Source organism: Triturus cristatus, chromosome 5_1 (genome assembly GCF_964204655.1).
Source record: "Triturus cristatus chromosome 5_1, aTriCri1.1, whole genome shotgun sequence".
Lineage (NCBI taxonomy): Eukaryota > Metazoa > Chordata > Amphibia > Caudata > Salamandridae > Triturus > Triturus cristatus.
Genome location: NC_140587.1, coordinates 397,062,148 through 397,081,020, shown reverse-complemented (window position 1 = coordinate 397,081,020; position 18,873 = coordinate 397,062,148). Strand labels below are relative to the sequence as shown.

Genomic DNA, 18,873 nt, shown 5'->3' with positions numbered 1-18,873 from the left:
TATGGCTGTTGTGATCTGAGATTTGTCCTCTTTCATTTTTCTCACGTGCGTGCCTCTAATAGGTTTTTGCTCTTTAACTTTTGTGTTTTTTAATGTTTGTAGCATATTTACATTCATTAGAGAAGAGAAGTTCCATAGCGTTGCAGGCAGTGCTTAATTTGAGCTGGTGGTTGCTGATGGGAGCCACTGGCACTCATTTTTGGGGACTGGCACTTATTTTTCTTCGATAGCAGTATAGGATGGTAACAGTTCCTTATGAAAAAAGGGAAAAGAATCAAACAGCCAATTGGGCTGTGGAAAAATGTGAAGTGTCTCCAGGTGGGTTCGAGTGTGCCGAGAAAGAGTGAAGGTACTCCTGTGTAGATTTAGAAGTGCCCTCACACACCCTGACAGGTGTATAGCATCATCATTGGGCTGGTGCTCCTCGTTGGGGTGGCGCTGCAGTCCCTCACGGGCCCGTTTGATGGGGCTCTTTGTCGGAGATCTTTTAGGAGTTTGCCGCACTTGTGCATGGGGGTGTGTGGGTCTAAGTGGTAGTGGTGAGTGAAATCTAAAAAGAGCCCAAGGACACTAGCAATTTATTGAGGATGTCCTTGGGGTCTGGTTTAAAATATATCACGGGGATGGAGAAGCAAAGTCAGTTGCCTGTGTGAGAGGGGAAATAGAACAAATATAATCCCTCTTCTCTCACCCGTGTGGTGAATGGTGTGGGTGTGTCAAGGGGTCGACATGTTTCACGCTATAAGTAGTCCCTAATGGATCTAGGAGCGCTTCATCAGGACCAAAAGAATAAGGTTAGTCAAAATGGGAATCGGGAAAGAAACACCCTATAAACCCATGAGTCCTAAATATAGGAGATTCTGTCGAGCAGATAAATAAGGAACACGTCGTCTTTGCGTGTCCCTAGATGCGGCCTATAAAGGAGACAAAAAACACAATAGAGGGGGGGGGGGGAAGGGGAAAAGAAAAAAACAGGAACACAATACAAGGTCGTCAATAACAGTCTCAAGTAGTGTGGATAAATAATCTGTGCATGCTAATTGTGTCACACAGTACCCCGGTGGGGAACCTAACTGGACATATGCATACATGTGGATGAAGGGGGGAAAAGGAATATCACTGGCATGCGCTATACTCAAATCCGTGGACTATGTCGAGTGCTGTGCTTGGCGATGAAAAATGCCCAATAAAGACAAAACACCACAGGTCAATGGTGCAGCGAATGTGCACACGGGCCGTAATACGGAAAAGGTGTCCATATGTTTAACCGTAAGTGGTAGAGATTGATAGTGCGCTGTGCATCTTCCTAACAGGGTGTCATGGAAGGAGACGTGACTACGGAAGGTGACTACAACGTAGGCATGGTTGTGCAACAAAACAACACAGAAATGTAAAAGAGTTCCACAATTCCTACCCTCCCTCATTCAAGGATAGACCTCGTCAGCGTAGCCGAGAACCAGAGAAGGCAGCTGGGGACAAAACGGCAAGGCTGTGAAACACAAGCCGATCGGGATAGAAACGGCTAAAAGACGGGAAAGTGTACCGGTTGTAATACGATATGACATAATCTCGGGGTGGAAAGCACTTACTTCGTACTCTTCTTCTGTGCTCCGGATCACCTACCCGGTAGCCTCGGCTGCTGGACGGCAACTAGGGCGGCAGTGTCCATTATATACAAACCCATCGAGATAGGTGCAGGGGAGCGGATAGACGTAACACGTTGTAGAGCGTCATGACGGGGTAATCGTCAGGGGTTGTATGGCGGCCATATTGGAACGGGATCCAAATACGGGAATCCCAATGATACCGGGATGACAATCAGAGTTGCGCCAAATAGTGGAACATGAAGTACCATGGTCCAGAGAATGAAATTAAACAGGACAAAGGAGAAGGGGTGAGACAATGTAAACTGACCCGTAGTGTGCTGAGGATACATATCCAGTGCATGCTTATGAGAACGAGTGGTAGTCTTTAGGCTCAGAGATCGGAGTGTAGATAAGAAACATGTGGGCGAACCTCTGCTGACAAAGATGTAGGAGTATCGACTCAGTAGTGGTGTAGTACACTGTTAGAAGGTCTAATAAGATGGTATAGGACCACTATGCAGGAGGCAAACATTTTTTGTTATATATATTATTATTTTGCTGTAGCTGGGAACATAAAGCCATGTTGTGTCATGTGTGCAGTGAATAGGGCAGATGTTATATGATGCTACCTCTGGGTGGTTATCTAGTCAGATCAACCCAGGGTATATTTTCGTTGAGGCCACCACTGTCACTTTTAAGTCTGAAGACCCATCGTTGTTCACGCTCAAACAGAGTGGTTATGGACCATTGGGGGTTGGATTCTATAATGGTCCACCTCAAACTGTCTGAAGGATGATTTTTCTCCAGGAAATGAGTCTGTAATCTTGTTGCTGAGCGTTTGCAACGGATAGTGCTTTTATGTTCTCCTATGCGTATCTTTATTTGTCGCGCTGTCATTCCTATATAATAGGAACCACAGGGGCACGTAATCAAGTATACGCAGTTCTTGGTGTTGCAATTAGTGTGGCGTTTCTGATGCCATGGTCTCGAAAGTCCAAGATCAAGTTCTTTGGTCGCAGTCGTTTGAGGACAGACTGTGCATGTACCGCATGGGTAGTGGCCCGTCACGGGGGGTAGCATCCAAAGGGTTGGTTGTGGGTTGGTTTTGTTTATTGGACGTGTATGTACCAATATATCCCTCAGATTCTCAGTCCTTTTGAATGCGAACAGGGGTGTCGGTCCTGGTGACACATTACCTGTTTCTAATATCTTCCAATGCTTCTTGATAATTTTTTGAATTTTGTTGGAATTGGAGGTGAATGATGTAACACAGGTTAGTGTATCAGTTTCCTTCTTCTCTTTAACTTCAAGTAGAGCCCATCTGTGGTTGTTTCTTGCTCTCTTGCGTGCCTGTCTTATGATGTTAGATGGATAATTTCTTCTGATCAAATTAGCAGATAGGGTCTCAGCTTCTTTCTCGAATTCTTCTCTGGTGTTGCAATTTCTCCGTACTCGGAGGAACTGACCAACAGGTAAGTTATCCCTGAGTGCTTTTGGATGGTGACTTTGAAATAGGAGCAAGCTATTCCTATCTGTAGGCTTTTTGTAGTTGGTTGTTTTTAGAGTACCCTCTTCAAGTGATATTAGAAGATCAAGGAAAGGGATGGAATCAGATGACAGTGATCCGACAAATTTCAGGAAGGGATTGATGGTATTAATCCATGTAAAGAAGGAACGACAGGCCTCCTCATCCCCTTTCCAAAAGATGATGATATCATCTATATACTGTTATATCCTGGCTTTGTATTTATGCATGTGATCTCCCACTCAGCCAGTGGAATGTTCAGTTTATGAGGTATCACAGAATGTTGGGAGCCAGCGTGTCAGTTGGGAAGGGCTGAGCAAGAGACAAGCTGCTCCTGGTGGGGTTTACCATGGGCCTACTATAGGTCTCTGTACTGGTCTTGACTACTGGCTATGGATTTATCTGGATTACCTTGAACTATCTGTCAATAAACATCCTAAGATCCTTCAAACGTCTGGACTCAGTTACTACATATACCGGCGCCATAATAGGATGTTGCCGGTAAATGGGTTGGTGTCTGTGAGGATATGTTCTTCTTCGAACCTGGCCATGTAAAGACATGCCAGGCTCGGCGCAAATGTGCTGCCCATACAAGTGCCCTGCACTTGGTGGTAGATCTTATTTTTGAAGGCGAAGAAGTTTTCTTTTAATGCAAGTGAGGCACAATCACAGATGAAACTAATTGGTGTTGAAAAAGGCCAGGGGTTCAGATGGCGTAAGGCACGTTCCAAAACCATCAAGGTGGCATCTTGCGGGATATTGGTGTAAAGCGCCTCAACATCTAGGGTGACAAGCAGTGTGATAGATTCTGGTTCCTCAAAATGTTCTATCAAATTGAGTACTTCTGTGGTGTCCCTTAGATAAGTTGGAGTCTTGGTGACCAAAGGCCGTAAGAAAACATCACAAAATTTACTCAGAGGTTCAAGTAGAGAATTGATGCCTGACACTATCGGGCGTCCAGGGGGAGGTTTGATGCCCTTGTGGATTTTAGGTAAACAGTAAAAATATGGCATACGAGGGTCATCATTCGTGAGGAACATGGCTTCATCCTTCGTTATCCAACCTTCTGTTTCGGCTTCATACGTTAGGCAGCGTATAGCTGTAGTAAGTCGTGAAGTAGGATCCTCTTCGGTCGGTTTGTAGTATCTTACATTGGATAATTGTCGTAGACATTGTTCGTCATATATGTCTCTGTCTTGTATGACAATTGCTCCGCCTTTATCGGCCGGTTTAATAATGATGGAATCGTCTTCTGCCAGGTCTTTTAACATAGATCTTTCTTCCTTAGAGAGATTGTCAAAGGGGCGGTTGGTTGTGATTTTGTCCACATCTTTGAGGATGGCTTGCTCGAACGTCAGGATCTCATTAGGAGTCATTGCTGCAGTCGGAGTGAATCGGGATTTGTTCTTGAGACCACTGCCTTCCGGTGGATTAGCAGGTTTATCATGGAAGAAAGCTCTTAGCCGTACCTTCCGGAAGAATTGATGCAATTCTTGGTGTAATTTGAAGTCATCTACCTTCGGTGTCGGGACAAATCCAAGGCCTCTCTCTAAAAGTTAGGTCTCTCCTGTGGTAAGAGGTCTTGATGACAGATTGACCACTAGGGTCTCGTTGTCTTGCTCCGCAGGACCATCTGTTCTGGATCCTGCCAGTGGACGTTCTTGATCCCTCCTCTTCTTCTGCCTCTTCCTCTGCCCCTTCCTCTGTTGAGAAAAGGGGGGTTCTGGAATGATTGGTAATTAGGCAGGGGATTCTGTGCTGGTAGTCCGTTCCACATCTGTTGAGGACCCATCCATGGTCCTTGATAGACCGGTGTGTGAAAAGGATGGGTAGGGAAACCCTGAAATAAGGGCGTGGCATAGGTTGATATCTGTATCCTCCTCTGGATCTCTGTTGTCTGTTACCATAGTTAGATTCGCTGCCAGTGGAATCTGATCTTCCCGAGTTGTTACTGCTGGTATCCTCCGATGTAGTGTCATGGTTGGGAAATACATAATCATCCTTGATATATGGATAGACTTTTTCTTTATCAAACTTCCTCACATCTTTTTGAAGTTGATTGATATTTTGTTTAGTAAGATATTCTTTATGATCTTGCATTTCTTGATTGATTTCTGTCAACCTCGACTTAAATGCTGTGACGGAGATGCCAGTTTTGAGTCTGTTCTCGGAGAGTGTGTTCGGTATCAGAAGGTCATCTGATAACCGTTTAGCCGTGTTAATGATGAGTACCAACCAATCGCGGGTACATTTCCATGAAATCCTTGACCACTCCCGACGGAAAGTAAGATCTTCTAAGAAAATCCTGGGTGCTAAAGTGATCAATAACCCATTGGGAGCGATATTAGCTCTCAGGTACTCAGTCATGATAGTTCCATGTAAGGCAGTCTTGATCTGTAACTTTCTAAGTGTCTGGAGTGATCTCCAATCGTCGTTCCCGCTACCACTTGGTATATTACCATCTTCTGCCAGTAGGGCGGGTGCCCTCAGGATCTCGGCTACCATATCGTCGTCAAAGCTCAGACCGGGGTGGTCCATCTTGCCAGGTGGGTTAGGGAGGTAGTGGAGTAGAAAAGGGGGTAGGTAGTAGTCTAACAGTCTGGACCACTTGAAAGATTAACCTAAGTGTAAATGAAAGAGAAAAGAGAGGGGGGGCGTCCCACGGCTGGACAGCCGTACAAATACTATTTAAACATAAGAGGGGGGACGAGGAGCTTTTTGGAAAGGTCCTGTACCAGGGCTCCCAAAGTAAATGCGATGTGTTTTTTGTCTCCTTTATAGGCCGCATCTAGGGACACGCAAAGACGACGTGTTCCTTATTTATCTGCTCGACAGAATCTCCTATATTTAGGACTCATGGGTTTATAGGGTGTTTCTTTCCCGATTCCCATTTTGACTAACCTTATTCTTTTGGTCCTGATGAAGCGCTCCTAGATCCATTAGGGACTACTTATAGCGCGAAACATGTCGACCCCTTGACACACCCACACCATTCACCACACGGGTGAGAGAAGAGGGATTATATTTGTTCTATTTCCCCTCTCACACAGGCAACTGACTTTGCTTCTCCATCCCCGTGATATATTTTAAACCAGACCCCAAGGACATCCTCAATAAATTGCTAGTGTCCTTGGGCTCTTTTTAGATTTCACTCACCACTACCACTTAGACCTACACACCCCCATGCACAAGTGCGGCAAACTCCTAAAAGATCTCCGACAAAGAGCCCCGTCAAACGGGCCCGTGAGGGACTGCAGCGCCACCCCCACGAGGAGCACCAGCCCAATGATGATGCTATACACCTGTCAGGGTGTGTGAGGGCACTTCTAGATCTACACAGGAGTACCTTCACTCTTTCTCGGCACACTCGAACCCACCTGGAGACACTTCACATTTTTCCACAGCCCAATTGGCTGTTTGATTCTATTCCCTTTTTTCATAAGGAACTGTTACCATCCTATACTGCTATCGCATTTACTTTGGGAGCCCTGGTACAGGACCTTTCCAAAAAGCTCCTCGTCCCCCCTCTTATGTTTAAAAAACTTATTTTTCTTCATCAGACATTTTCGGAGATCAAGAGAGGCAAAAACAAACACAGGGGAAAGAAGGAGGAACAGAAAGATGCTAAAACCGTCACAAAGAGAACAAGCAGAAGCCTGCAAGATAGCGATGGCGGGGCACGGAGTGTCTAGAAGTGGATTAAAGATGCACAAGGTGGATTTAAGATTACAAATTCAGCATACAGATTTTAATAGCAGAGGCCCCGGGCTTCTGAGCAGAGCTTTGGGCACCACCACTCATTCTATTTTAAATTAAGCACTGGTTGCAAGATGTCTTAAATGTCACCAAACAGGAGAGGGATTTTTCGATTATTATCTTTTCTGACCTCAGAATGGTTAAATGAGGTGTGAAAGTTGTGGGTCGAGGAAGAAGAATGTTGGAGCTGCACAGGCAGCATGTAGTCGCTCAAAAGGGTGAAGTCATTGTGCCACTGTAAGCAGGGTAGGTGAGGTCTGCCCTTCTGTGATAGAATTGAACAAATGCAGACAGCATGGGACTTTAAGGGAGTATAAAATGGCACTATCTATATCATCTAGTTTTCCAACATATACAAATGCCATTTCATCGAATTTGATTTTGCCTTAAAAATAATTTGACCTCCTGGAGTAGAGTACCCTAGTGCTCACTGACTGAAGTAAAAACATCTAGGTTTTGGGACCTTATTCCAAAGTGGATCAGCACAGGTGATTGATAATTATGAGCCTCAAACTACCACATATGAAAGATTGAGAATATATCTGAAATCAAAACAAAGATGATTGTTGTTTCTCTGAAAGGCACTTGTCTCACCCTAGAAAAACAGCCTATTGACATCAAGGAGCAGGTCAGAGATCTCGAAAGGGCACACACGAATGAAATGGCACCAGACGTGGTCGGCCAAAATAATTTTCATCCTACATTTTAATGAGTGTGATATTGATGCAAACGAAGAAGCAGAATGACTTTCTAACATTTCATTAGACCGTTAATGTCAAATAGCCGGTCATTACAGGTTGCTGGTGACATGCTGCTGTGGAGCTGTCACTTTAAATTAAAGTAAATTCATAGAAGTCTCCTTAGCTTTTTCTTCCCTTTGTTTAGCATGTCAAATGTGTGCTGTTCTGAGAAAGCTCACTTATTTTTAGGTCTCGCACAGGCAGCGCATGTGCTGCCTCTCTGAGGCATCAAGTAATCAGTATTACTAGTGAAACTCCACCCATTGAGTTTCTCTTTGTTTTGTCGCTTGCCATTGGTGAAATCTGGCATTGTTTTTATTATCTCGCAGATTGTTGGCTAGTGGTCCCATCCGTCACTTCTGTTTTCTTCTGTTTCTGCAGGAAGCAGCATCGACCAACTACAGTAAACTTACGCTGTAGGGCGGTATCTTTTCATGTAGGGACTACTTTGTTGTTTTTTAGGTCTCACCGCTCGTGTCTTTTTAACCGTAAATCTCTTCTCGCTTTCCCCCTTCCGCTGTCCGTGCTCTCTCACCCCTTTCTCCCCTGCTCTCCCGCTGTCGGTGCCTTCTCTAATCCCCCCCCCCACCCGCCCTCGCGTTTGCAATGCAATGGGTCTCGCGTAAATGCGAGTCCTATTGGATTGCAAATGCTTGTTTAAGTATGCCATATGAACAGGACACTGTTATTCAGTCCCCTTGTCGACTACTCTACGAGGTTGTTTTAGGTGGGCCCTAGCCTGCCCTACCGATCACACCCCCAGTGTGCCTTGGTTGGCTCCCTGCCTTCTCCTGTTGTCTGGAGGGCAGGATTCGTGCCTTGTAGGGGCCCCATGCTCGCCCTGCACCTGGAAGATGGATAGTTGTTTGCTGGGTGGCCCCTTTGGGAATGTTCATGAGAGGGGCAGTGGGGACCCTCTTGGATATTGGTCCCAGCCATAATAGCTCAATGGCAGCAGCCAGTAGATCGTCTCCCGCTGCAACTCGAGTAATGCCCTAATTGTAGGAGATAATGCTCGCACATTGAAATCAAGGGCTTGTTCACATTTTCATGCTTATTTTTTTAAATCCCTTTAACGTTGGAAATGTATGAAAATTGTAGAAGACCAGGTTTGATTAATAGATTTCCGACTTCAAAATTTCTCTTTCGGAGTCTGCACTTAGTTTACAATATTTAGGCAATGTGGCAGGGGAGACAGTATTACAGTCAGGTTACAGAACAGAGTGGCTCGTTAAGCTGCAGAGAAATGTCATTGTAAGAGTTAAATGGAGACCAAGAACACCTATGTGGGCACAGACAACACTAGAGTGAGGGGTAAGGTATGCCATTTATCCCTTAACCAGTGTTGCCTTTTCATTTTTAATCATGGAGCGTCCTTCACCCGATGTCCACCTTTCTAGCTCTGGTTGTCAGAAACCCAGCCCATCAGCTGAGATTTCTAGGGTATTATGTTGTTATTTTGACTAAAGTAACGTTTTATATTCTTTGCCAATTTAGCTGATCATTTTGTGCCAGATATGCAAATTAGAGGATTACCATTGTGGTTGGTTGTTTGGAGTCTTCTACTGTGTAATGTTAAATGCAGTTATCATATGTAACTAGGCTGATAACGTGGTGCTTGACTTTGAGTTTGGCGGGCTGAAACCCACCACAAAAGTAATGGATATCACGTCCGCCTTTTAAAAAGTGCATGTGGATAGCCTTACGTTTGTGGCGGAGTACCAGTCCGCCAAACTCTAAATCAGCCTGCAAGGGTCAAGCATTCATCTAAGGTTTGTTGGGTGAGAACTGTCAACTTCAATCAAGGATAATATAGCATTGAGGAACACTGTTATAAGGAGTCTACTGAAAGAAAATGCACGTAATTACCTTATTGCACCTAAATGGTTGGTTGTAAAAGTGGAACATTATGGATGTAGCAGGCCATATTAAGCTATTATTTCTAGAGTTTCAATTACATTTCTGATAGATGTTTTGTCCCCCTTAGCATAACCTCTCACATTGCAGTATCTTAAAGCCTCTGAAACACGCGTTGTATTTAAAGTAGTGCCATTCCACTTAAACAGGGAAGAACTAACTCAGTATAAAATGGTGAATAAAAGCTACTGTGAGGGATAATGAGGAACCTCTCCAATGTGCCGTGGAGATATTGTGTATCATGTACGCAGTACACCTTAATGCATGTTGAGGTAGTTACACAATTTCAACTATGGTAACAACTTGTGTCTCCTTGTTACTCTGGGGTATCCACCTAACTTTCAGAACCTCAGTCACAGCATATTTTCAGATTTTCATTTAGATGAATTGTGTGAATCTATCTCATATGTGTATCCTGAAACTCTTGCTCGACTCTGGCCCTCTTCGACTCATGTTGGGCATCTGTAGTTGCTATTGTTGGGCAGCGGAATACAGGTAATAGGTTTAAAAAAAAATATATAATAATAATTGGCTGCTGTGATGAACCAAGCCTTCACTCTCTATTCTGAGCACCTGTATCCACTGGCCTTGTGCTGTCCAGGTTCAGCCTGAGTCAACTCTGTCTTGGTGTAAGTAGCAGTCACCAAAGGTACTGTGTAATGCAAATGATTAAAACATTGAATCGAAAATTAAGAGGAAAAATGATTTAATAAGGCCAATTTCTTTTTTTTCGTGGTTTTGTAAATATAAACAGGAGGGAGATGCACGAAAAGGAATCTTTTGTGAGATTTCTTGTGGTTCTACACACATTACTGATCATGATAACAGGGCCTAACCAGATTTTGATGGGGTCTCTTATCATTCCACCCCTCCCCTTCCACTTGTGATTGCCCGTGCAGGCGACTCCATTTCATAAGAAGAGGAGAGCACATGTGTAGTTGACTGCAGGCCTACATAGGAGGCCAAAAACACTACACCTGGCCACAGAGTGATGCACTCAACCAGATGCAGCAGGATTGTGTTGCCTTTCAGTTTTTAGTCACCGTTACCAAATATTAGTGCAATGTTTTTACAAAGTGGTCTGCTTTGTTTGACCCTACCAGTGACTCGTCCTTAGAAGAAGTTACCCCGTAAATGTTGTAAGCTATCTTGCAATGAAAGTCATTTCCTGTTTCTGACAAGCTCTGATTTCTTTTGGTTTACACTAGAAGTGACATGGGAGGACCAGCAGAGAAAGGTGAATGGTACAGTAACTGATGACAAACCATTGCCGAGAAAGAAACAGCATTCTGAGCCAGGTTTGTTAGGGTTTGGAAAACCACATGAAAGCATGAGACTTAAACAAAACATCAAATTTCATGCTTTTGTTAAGTGTGTGTGCTTGGTGTTCCTTCCTTTTCACTTTGGCGTGAAATGTTTAACTTTAGTCTGTAGCCGCCTTATAGCTCAGTGTTGTGTGTAGTCCCTTATTAGAAAAAGTAGACATCTAGCTCTCTGGCACTATTAATGTATTGTTTAGAACTGAGGATAATAGAAATAAACAGCACTCCGCGACCCAGTATTACCCCTGTGATGTCTTAATCCATAAAACAGTACATTGCTAATTGGTTTCTTGATCTTTTGAGATGGTTAAAGGAGAAAGAGTCATGTTCTTAATCTTTCTAAAACAGTCACCTACAATCGATGTTATTCATGCTTAGCATAATTGCAAATTGCTCAGATGGCCTTCCCTTTGGCTGTCTTTTTTATCAACACTGCTTTTCCAGCAGTGGGTGTTGGCTCAGCAGCGTGTGTTCCCCTGTGAGAGGAGGACCATGTACCTTCTAGGGTAACTAGTACAATTTACCGGTGTGTAGCCCTCCCTCCACTTCTCACACCTTTACGAGCAATCATTCTGTAGACTATCCCTTCTTGACTCCCTATACATCATGGCAACGCCTGATTCCTTTAGAAAAAATGCTGAACACAAAAGCCACATACATTGGCAGCCTCAAGTAACTATGAAGAACTTGTGCATGTCACACCCTGCTTTAAGAAATGAGTGCTGTCCCTGAATCACTTGGCTCCCGGGGAATGCCTTTAGAGCTCATCAGGAATGTAAAATCGTTTAATTTGTGGAGGAAGTGTTTAATTAGGAGAAGAACTGACCAGTCATGTCTCCTCAACCAAAGGTATAGAATGGCGGTGGAACAGGCACTATGGATTGCCCCTTTGAATTGTACTTTCTTCAGAAATCAGATGATTTCCATTGACAATCACCTCTAAACCTAGCCCCTCAAATTACCTTCAAATAGACTGGGCAAACCTAATGTAAAGTTCTGTAATAGATGTTCACACCATAGCCGGCAGATCCACGTGGTCAGCTGTTTTTTGGTGATGATCATAATAAATAAGCATAACACATTTTGGAATTAGATGAAAAAGAAATTCTTATTTGTACATTTTAAATTATATGCTTCAGAACACATTCAGCCTCTGGAATAGTTGTGTAAATTAGGCACAACACTTATTTTTTTTATTTCAAATGCACATGCTATGGTCATTGTATGTTGGATCAAGGCTTTGCCAAAAATGCTTGTTTTTGCACGGAGAAAATCAATATGAATGAGACTTAAATTATTTGCACATGACCAACACATTGCCTGCATTTTAATGATGAGCTTGACTAGGTTTGCTCTTCAAGGCATTTTATCTGTATTTCACCATTCTGTCTATGAATTAGCAGATGGGTGCTACATGTGGTCAAATGTGTTTACAAGTTGTTGTCTTTCAGTTCGAATTTCATAGCATTGAACATGTTATATGATGAGACTTCTCGCTGCAAATTCCTTACGTTTGAATTTCCCAGGTGTCAGACTGGATCCAGAAACTTTTGCATGAGCAGCAACCCTGCGTGTCGTCAGGTGGCTCTGTTCGGCTCCGCATGACGTCGCCGGTGTCGTTGGCATCAATTGTGACGTTGCGGTCACCTATATAGGTACCACCTAGGCATGCAGACGTCAGTTCTTTTCTTTCTGCACCAGTTAAGTTCTAGTCCGAAGAAGAGAAACCCCTCTGGCTCTTTTTGACAGACTTTTTTCAACATTTTGTCGAGAGATTTTTTTCTTGTGTATTGGATGATGACTTCTAGACGTACAGAGTTCAAACCGTATGGCACCTTTCACTGCGCCATGTCGGTAACTGACCCCCATCCCGTCTGCTTGTGGTGTCTCGCACGCAACCACGACTGGCAGTCGTGATCGGTTTGGCGGGTCATGTGGCCGAAGGCCTTGCGAGAGCAATCTTTGAAGCTTCATGCAGTCCGGCATTTAACACTGTTGAGCGTGACTCCTCGACGATCCGGATCGAGGAAGAGAAGGTTCCGGGACCGCTCCATGAGCCCCAAATCCTCTTCTTAACACTGAAGGTCCTTGGGAAGAGGTATAAGAAGAAGAAGTCCAAACGGACTTCGACTTCACCTCGTCTGACATCTGTCGACGAGACAGGTAAGAAGCATTGACGCTTTAGGTACGGTTCCGCGGAATCATTGCCTGGTTCGACTCCGCGCCTCTCCCCATTTCTGGTAGCTGGAGCGAACCCCTCCCAGGATAAAGACTTTTATGAGGCCATGCCCCGCATATTTGCATGGGCCGACCCCTCTGGTGCGCCTTTGGGCCCAGTGGGGTCGGAAGAGGCGCCACCAGGCTCCACGCTAACAGCTTCGGCAGGGTCTCATGATCTGATTCCGCATCTGGGTCAGCGCTGGTCATGCCAACGTGACCTTCTCTTACGTCGGCCCCATAGTCGGTGACTTCGACACTGCCGGCGCTCACTGCAGGCGCTAGACCCATTTTAATATCCGACGACTCTTGAGTCGGATCAACATCGGCTGACAACAACTTCGTCGCTGACTGAGCCCACAGGTTCTACATAATTGCCTGTTCATTTTGATGAGGTTTCAGGCATGGGTGAGGCTTGGGAGGGGTCCCTGGACCCTTTAGAACACCAATTGGCCCCTTGTGAACAATTGGACTGATATGAGGACCTTGGAGAAGCTAGTGGGCTGGACACATCTCCAGATACTGGCATGCTCTCTCCACCTAATGAGGCTACGGAGGAAGAGGCATCTTACACCATGGTGCTGAGGAGGACTGTAGAGCTCTTTGACCTGGAGCTGCCCTCGGTACAGGTCAAGACAAATCTCTTGACTGCAGTGCTTCAGCCAGGGGCTTCCTCGTCTGAACCCACTTTGCCCTTTAGTGAAGCACTGACAGATGTCCTACTAGGCACATGGTTCAAGCCTAGTGCAGGGGATCCTGTGAACAGGACAATAGCACAGTCATCTCCCTGCACCAGGCGATCCAAGTTTCCTCAGCCAACACCCCACCCCTGAGATCTTGGTAGTTCAGGTTTCAATGTCCCATGGCACATTCTCTTCTGCTCATCCAGATAGGGAATCCAAGAGGCTGGATGCACTTGGAAAGATGTTTTCTTCCACCAGTCTGGCATTGTGGTCAGTGAACACGGCATGCTTATTCGTCTGTTTCTCACACACCCTTTGGGAAATGGTTGCGCAAGTGCTGCCACAAGTCCCAGAGGAGACCCGGGTTGTGCTCTCCCAGGCAGTGAAAATGGGAGAGATGCAGCAAAGTTCACCATTAGGTGTGGCTTAGATACTGCTGACTCGCTGGGTAGAGTAGTTTCATCAACAGTGGCTTATGGCACCACACCTAGCTGAGAGCATCTGGCTTCTCAGGTGATGTCCAGGCTAAACTCTTGGACATGTCTTTTGACTGTACTCAGCTTTTTTGGTGAGAAAGCAGACTCTGCTTTGGAGCGCATCAAAGAATCTTGTGCTACGACCAGATCCTTGGGCCACTCGGATACACCTCGTGGCCAGTCTAGCTTTCGCCCCTTTCATGGCTATAGAAGGGGCTATCAACCACGTCAGCCATATCCCAGCCACTGTCCTGCACAGGCTCCCCAAGTTGTGCATGGATGCCGTTCATTCTGACCTCGGAGGAATGGTATCCAGAAAGCATCTGCCACCCAGCCCTGGCAGTCTCCAAGCATTCCTAGTTTGGCTCTGCAAGATCATGCCACTCTAGTTGGAGGGAGAATTCAACACCCTCTCCTCAGCTGGAGGTCCATAACATCGGACAAATGGGTCTTGAAGATTATTCAAAATGGCAATTCTCTTCCCTTTCTTTCTTTTCCTCCTCCTTTTCTTCCAACTCCAGAATGGCTGGTGGGAGATCATCTAGTTTTATTCCAAGAGGAGTTTAAGCTCTGCTGGCCAAGGGAGCTATAGAAAAGATTCTGATTTCAAGTGTAGGCTGTTGCTGTTACTCCCGCTACTTTCTGATAGCGAAAAAGAACAGATGTCTACGGCACATTCTGGACCTTTAGACTGTCTGCCTCTTCCTCAACAAGGAGAAATTCAAGATGCTCATGTCTTGTCTGCCCTAGATCAAGGGGACTGGCTGATAGCGTTGGACTTGTGGGATGCTTATTTTCACATACCCTTCCTGCCTGCCCACTGCGGTTCAAGGTAGCCCACAAGCACTTTTATTTCACTGTGGAACCATTTGGCCGTACCAGCACCCCTTGGGTGTTCACCGAGGTGATGGCGGTGGTTGCAGCTCATCTGCACAGATCAGGGGTGCCTGTCTTGCCCTATCTCGACGACTGGCTGTTGAAGGTGCTTTCGTCCCAGACTAATTTCCCACCTCCGGACTACGGCAGATCTGCATTTGCTGGGGTTCCCTATAAACCTTCCAAAGTCACACCTTACTCCTTCTCAGATCCTTCATTTCATCAGAGCTGGTCTGGACACAGTGCAGTTTTAGGCTTAACCTCCCGAGCAGTGAGTCCAGAATATTCAGGTTATGATACCGATGTTTCAGCCTCCATCCTGGATTTCGGTGAGAATGACTCTGAGGCTGCTGGGACTCATGGCTTCCTGCATCATGTTGGTATATCATGCCAGTTGGCATATGCAGGCTGTGAAGTGGGACTTGAAGTTCCAGTGAGTGCTGCATCAGGGGAATCGCTCCAATGTGGTCCAGATCTCGGAGGGAACTCCAAAAGACCTGCAGTGGTGGTTGACAAACTGTGATTGGGCCAGAGACAGACCCCCAGTAGCGGTCCGTGGAGGGAGTTCCATGGGGCGGTGAGGCGGGGCGGGGGAGGGGCAGGGTGGGGAAATGTTAATACCGGAATATGGATGAACGGAGCTAAGTACACATTTAAATAAATAAAACAAATTCCTTTGCGCGCGCGGCATCGCAAAGTGCGATGCAGCGCACGCAACGAAATTTGTTTTATTAATTTAAATGTGTACTTAACTCGGTTCATCCATATTCCAGTCTTTACATTTCCCCACCCTGCCCCTCCCCCGCCCCGCCTCACCGCCCCACGGAACTCCCTCCACAGACCGCTACTGCAGACCCCTCTTCCTTTCCCCAGCCAGATCTCACAATAGTTACGGTTGCGTCACTCCTGGGATGGGGCGGCCATCTGGCAGTGGTGGAGATCAGGGGACACTGGTCTCTGGCAGAGTTGGGGCTCCACATCAATTTGTTGGAGCTTCGGGTGATCCGGCTAGCATTGAAAGCATTTCTTCCCTCTGTCAAGGGGAAGTTAGTGCAGGTGTTCACGGACAACATCACCGCCATGTGGTCCTGCAACAAGCAGGGCGGGGTTGGGGTTGTGGATCCTTTATCAAAAGGTCCTGCATCTCAGGACATGGCTTGAATATTAGGGCATAACCCTGGTGATTCAACACCTGGCAGGTTCTCTGAATGCCAGGGCAGACCGACTCAGCCGTCAATGCCTAGAGGATCACGAATGGTGTCTCCAGTCAAGAGGTCGAAAGGTCTTTCAGCAGTGGGGAGAGCCTTGGTTAGATCTCTTCACCTTTAAAGAGAACGCACAATGTCAGCAGTTTTGTGCGCTATCGCTCTTCAATGCTTTTCATCGTGAGTGGAGCTCAGGCCTCCTGTACGCCGTTCCGCCCATACCACTTCTGCCCAGAGTTCTCAAGAAAGTCAAGAGCAGATTGGCCTAAGTCATTCTTGTGGCTCCAGACTGGGCACGGAGAGTCCGGTATCCAGAGCTTCTTCGAATGAGCATCTATCCTCCGATCGGGCTGCCCCTTCATGGGGATCTTGTCCCAGCAGCAGGGGATGGTTCTCCATCCAAACCTGTCCATTCTCCCCCTTCTTGCATGGAGATTGAGCGGCAACAGTTGATAGCTTTTGACTTTCCTCCCGAAGTATATAGTGTAATTCTGGCGGCCCTCCACTAACGCGGTATACCCCTGCCGTTGGCAACATTTTTTATAATATTGTACAGAAAAGTCTATTGACCCTCTTTTTTCTTCTCTATCTAATATTCTTCGTTTTATTCTTCCCCCTGATCAGCAGGGTTCTGCTTGGGGTACTCAAGGGTTATCCTTCTGCTCTGTCCACTTTCTTGCGGCTGCCAGATCAACTCTCCTTGTTCAAACCCCCTATCGTGAATAGGTTTCTAATAGGGCTTGTATATATGTTTCCACCTGCGCCCTTTATCATTCCACAGTGGTATCTCAGCTTGGTTCTCGCATATCTGATGTGTGCTCCCTTTGAGCCTTTACACAATTGTCCCCTCCTGTAGCTTACCATCAAGGCAGCCTTTCTTGCGCCGATAACATCTGCCCGGAGGGTGAGTGAATTTCAGGCTTTGTTATTCAAGCCTCCCTATCTGATGACATTCTTGGATAAAATGGTGCTTCGCACCTGTGCCTCATTCCTTCCATAGGTGGTGACCCCATTACATCTGGGTCAGTCGGTCATGCTACCCACCTTTTTTGTTCCCCCGCATCCCTCTAAGGAAAAGGAGGGTCTCACCGCCTGGGCCCAAAAAGAGTGTTGTTATTCTATCATGACCACACAAAACAGTTCTGGGTGGACGATTAACTCTTTTTGGGTTACGTGGGTGCTAAAACAGGTTGGGCAGTGCAAAAATGAACCATTTTGTGCTGGGTCATTATCGGCATTAAAATCTGCTTCACCCTTGCTAGGAAGCAGCCCCCTTAAGGCTTACAAGCTTATTCCACCAGGGGGAAGTCGGCGAACACAGCCTTGGCTTGTGGTGTTCCTGTTCTGGATATCTGCCAGTCACCAATATGGGCATCTCTGCACACATTTGCCAAGCACTGCTGCCTAGACAGTTAGGTCCGGAGGGACAGGTATTTCGCCCATTCGGTCCTGCAGGACTTTTTAGTCTAGCAAATCTGTCCACAGACCACTGACAGGATGGTTTGCTTCGGTATCTATTCAAAGGTAAGGAATCTGCAGCTAGAAATCTCTATCAAATAAACAAGTTACTTACCTTCGGTAATGAAATATCTGGTAGAGACAATATCTAGCTGCAGATTCCTTACAGACCCACCCATGCCTCCCCACTCTGCAGACTCATTTTATAGGGCTATGTTTGCTCCATTTTCAGGGCCCTAGTTGTGACACACACAAGTCAGTTCACCTCATGGGTCTGGGCTTCTGGCGTGGAGCAAATGAAAAGGAACTGACGTCCGTGTGCCTGTGTGGTACCTATATAGGCGCCCGTGACATCACAACAGGCACCAACAACACCGGTGACATCACGCTCAGCTGAATGGAGCCAGATGATAGCGCGCAGGGGTACTGCTTACACAAGTTTCCAGATCCAGTCTGACGTCTGTGAAATTCAAAGGTAAGGAATCTGCAGCTAGATATTGTCTCTACCAGATAATGCGTTACAGAAGGTAAGTAACTTGTTCACCATGCACAGACCTGAGCTGGCTGAATTTCCACCTGAGTTTTCCCTTTCACTAAGTCTCATGTATTAGGGAGACTATGCCTCCGTACCATGCCATTGGGAATTATTGGCATTTGGTTGCGTAACATAAAATTTATAATAAATTAATGACTGTCTTTATTGAAAATTTAATAATGGCACTTTGCAAAGTCTATTTCATTGGCTTACTTAAGAAAATGACCAGAAATGCTTTATGTGCTATGAAATACCTTTAAGGTATCCCTATAAAAAGTTTGGTAGCAAGGGCTGATGCTAGAAGTTACTCTCATCAATTATTGAGGGGTAGAAGTGTGAGACACACCTAACAAAAAATAATGAAGAATGTAAGATTGAAACCAATTTATACATATGTCCTAGCTACTAACTTCTGAAAATTGAAAAAATAAGAAAAGAAAAGGGAAGGACATTATATTCAACTTATCTAATGAAAATCACTGTGATTACAAAGTCAATACAAAGCCAGACATTATGGACATTGTAGAGAGAATACAATTTTTTACTGTTCACTTTAAAAAATAACGCTGTTCTGCAG

The 18,873-nt window shown here is 45.5% G+C and overlaps 1 protein-coding gene across 3 annotated transcripts in view; it reads left to right on the top strand.

The window, feature by feature from the left end:
* The window catches only part of RIMS2 (regulating synaptic membrane exocytosis 2), a 1,922,267-nt gene that overhangs the window by 1,612,437 nt on the left and 290,957 nt on the right, over window positions 1-18,873 (top strand). The window contains exon 29 of one of the 3 annotated variants that reach the window (XM_085605120.1): window positions 10,733-10,822. The exons of 1 other annotated variant lie outside the window; for it this stretch is intronic. In XM_085605120.1, coding sequence (XP_085461246.1) covers window positions 10,733-10,822 — 90 coding nt within the window. Of the gene's footprint in view, window positions 1-10,732; window positions 10,823-18,873 lie in introns of those variants that run through there. One more of the 3 variants, XM_085605117.1, reaches the window with a different exon arrangement.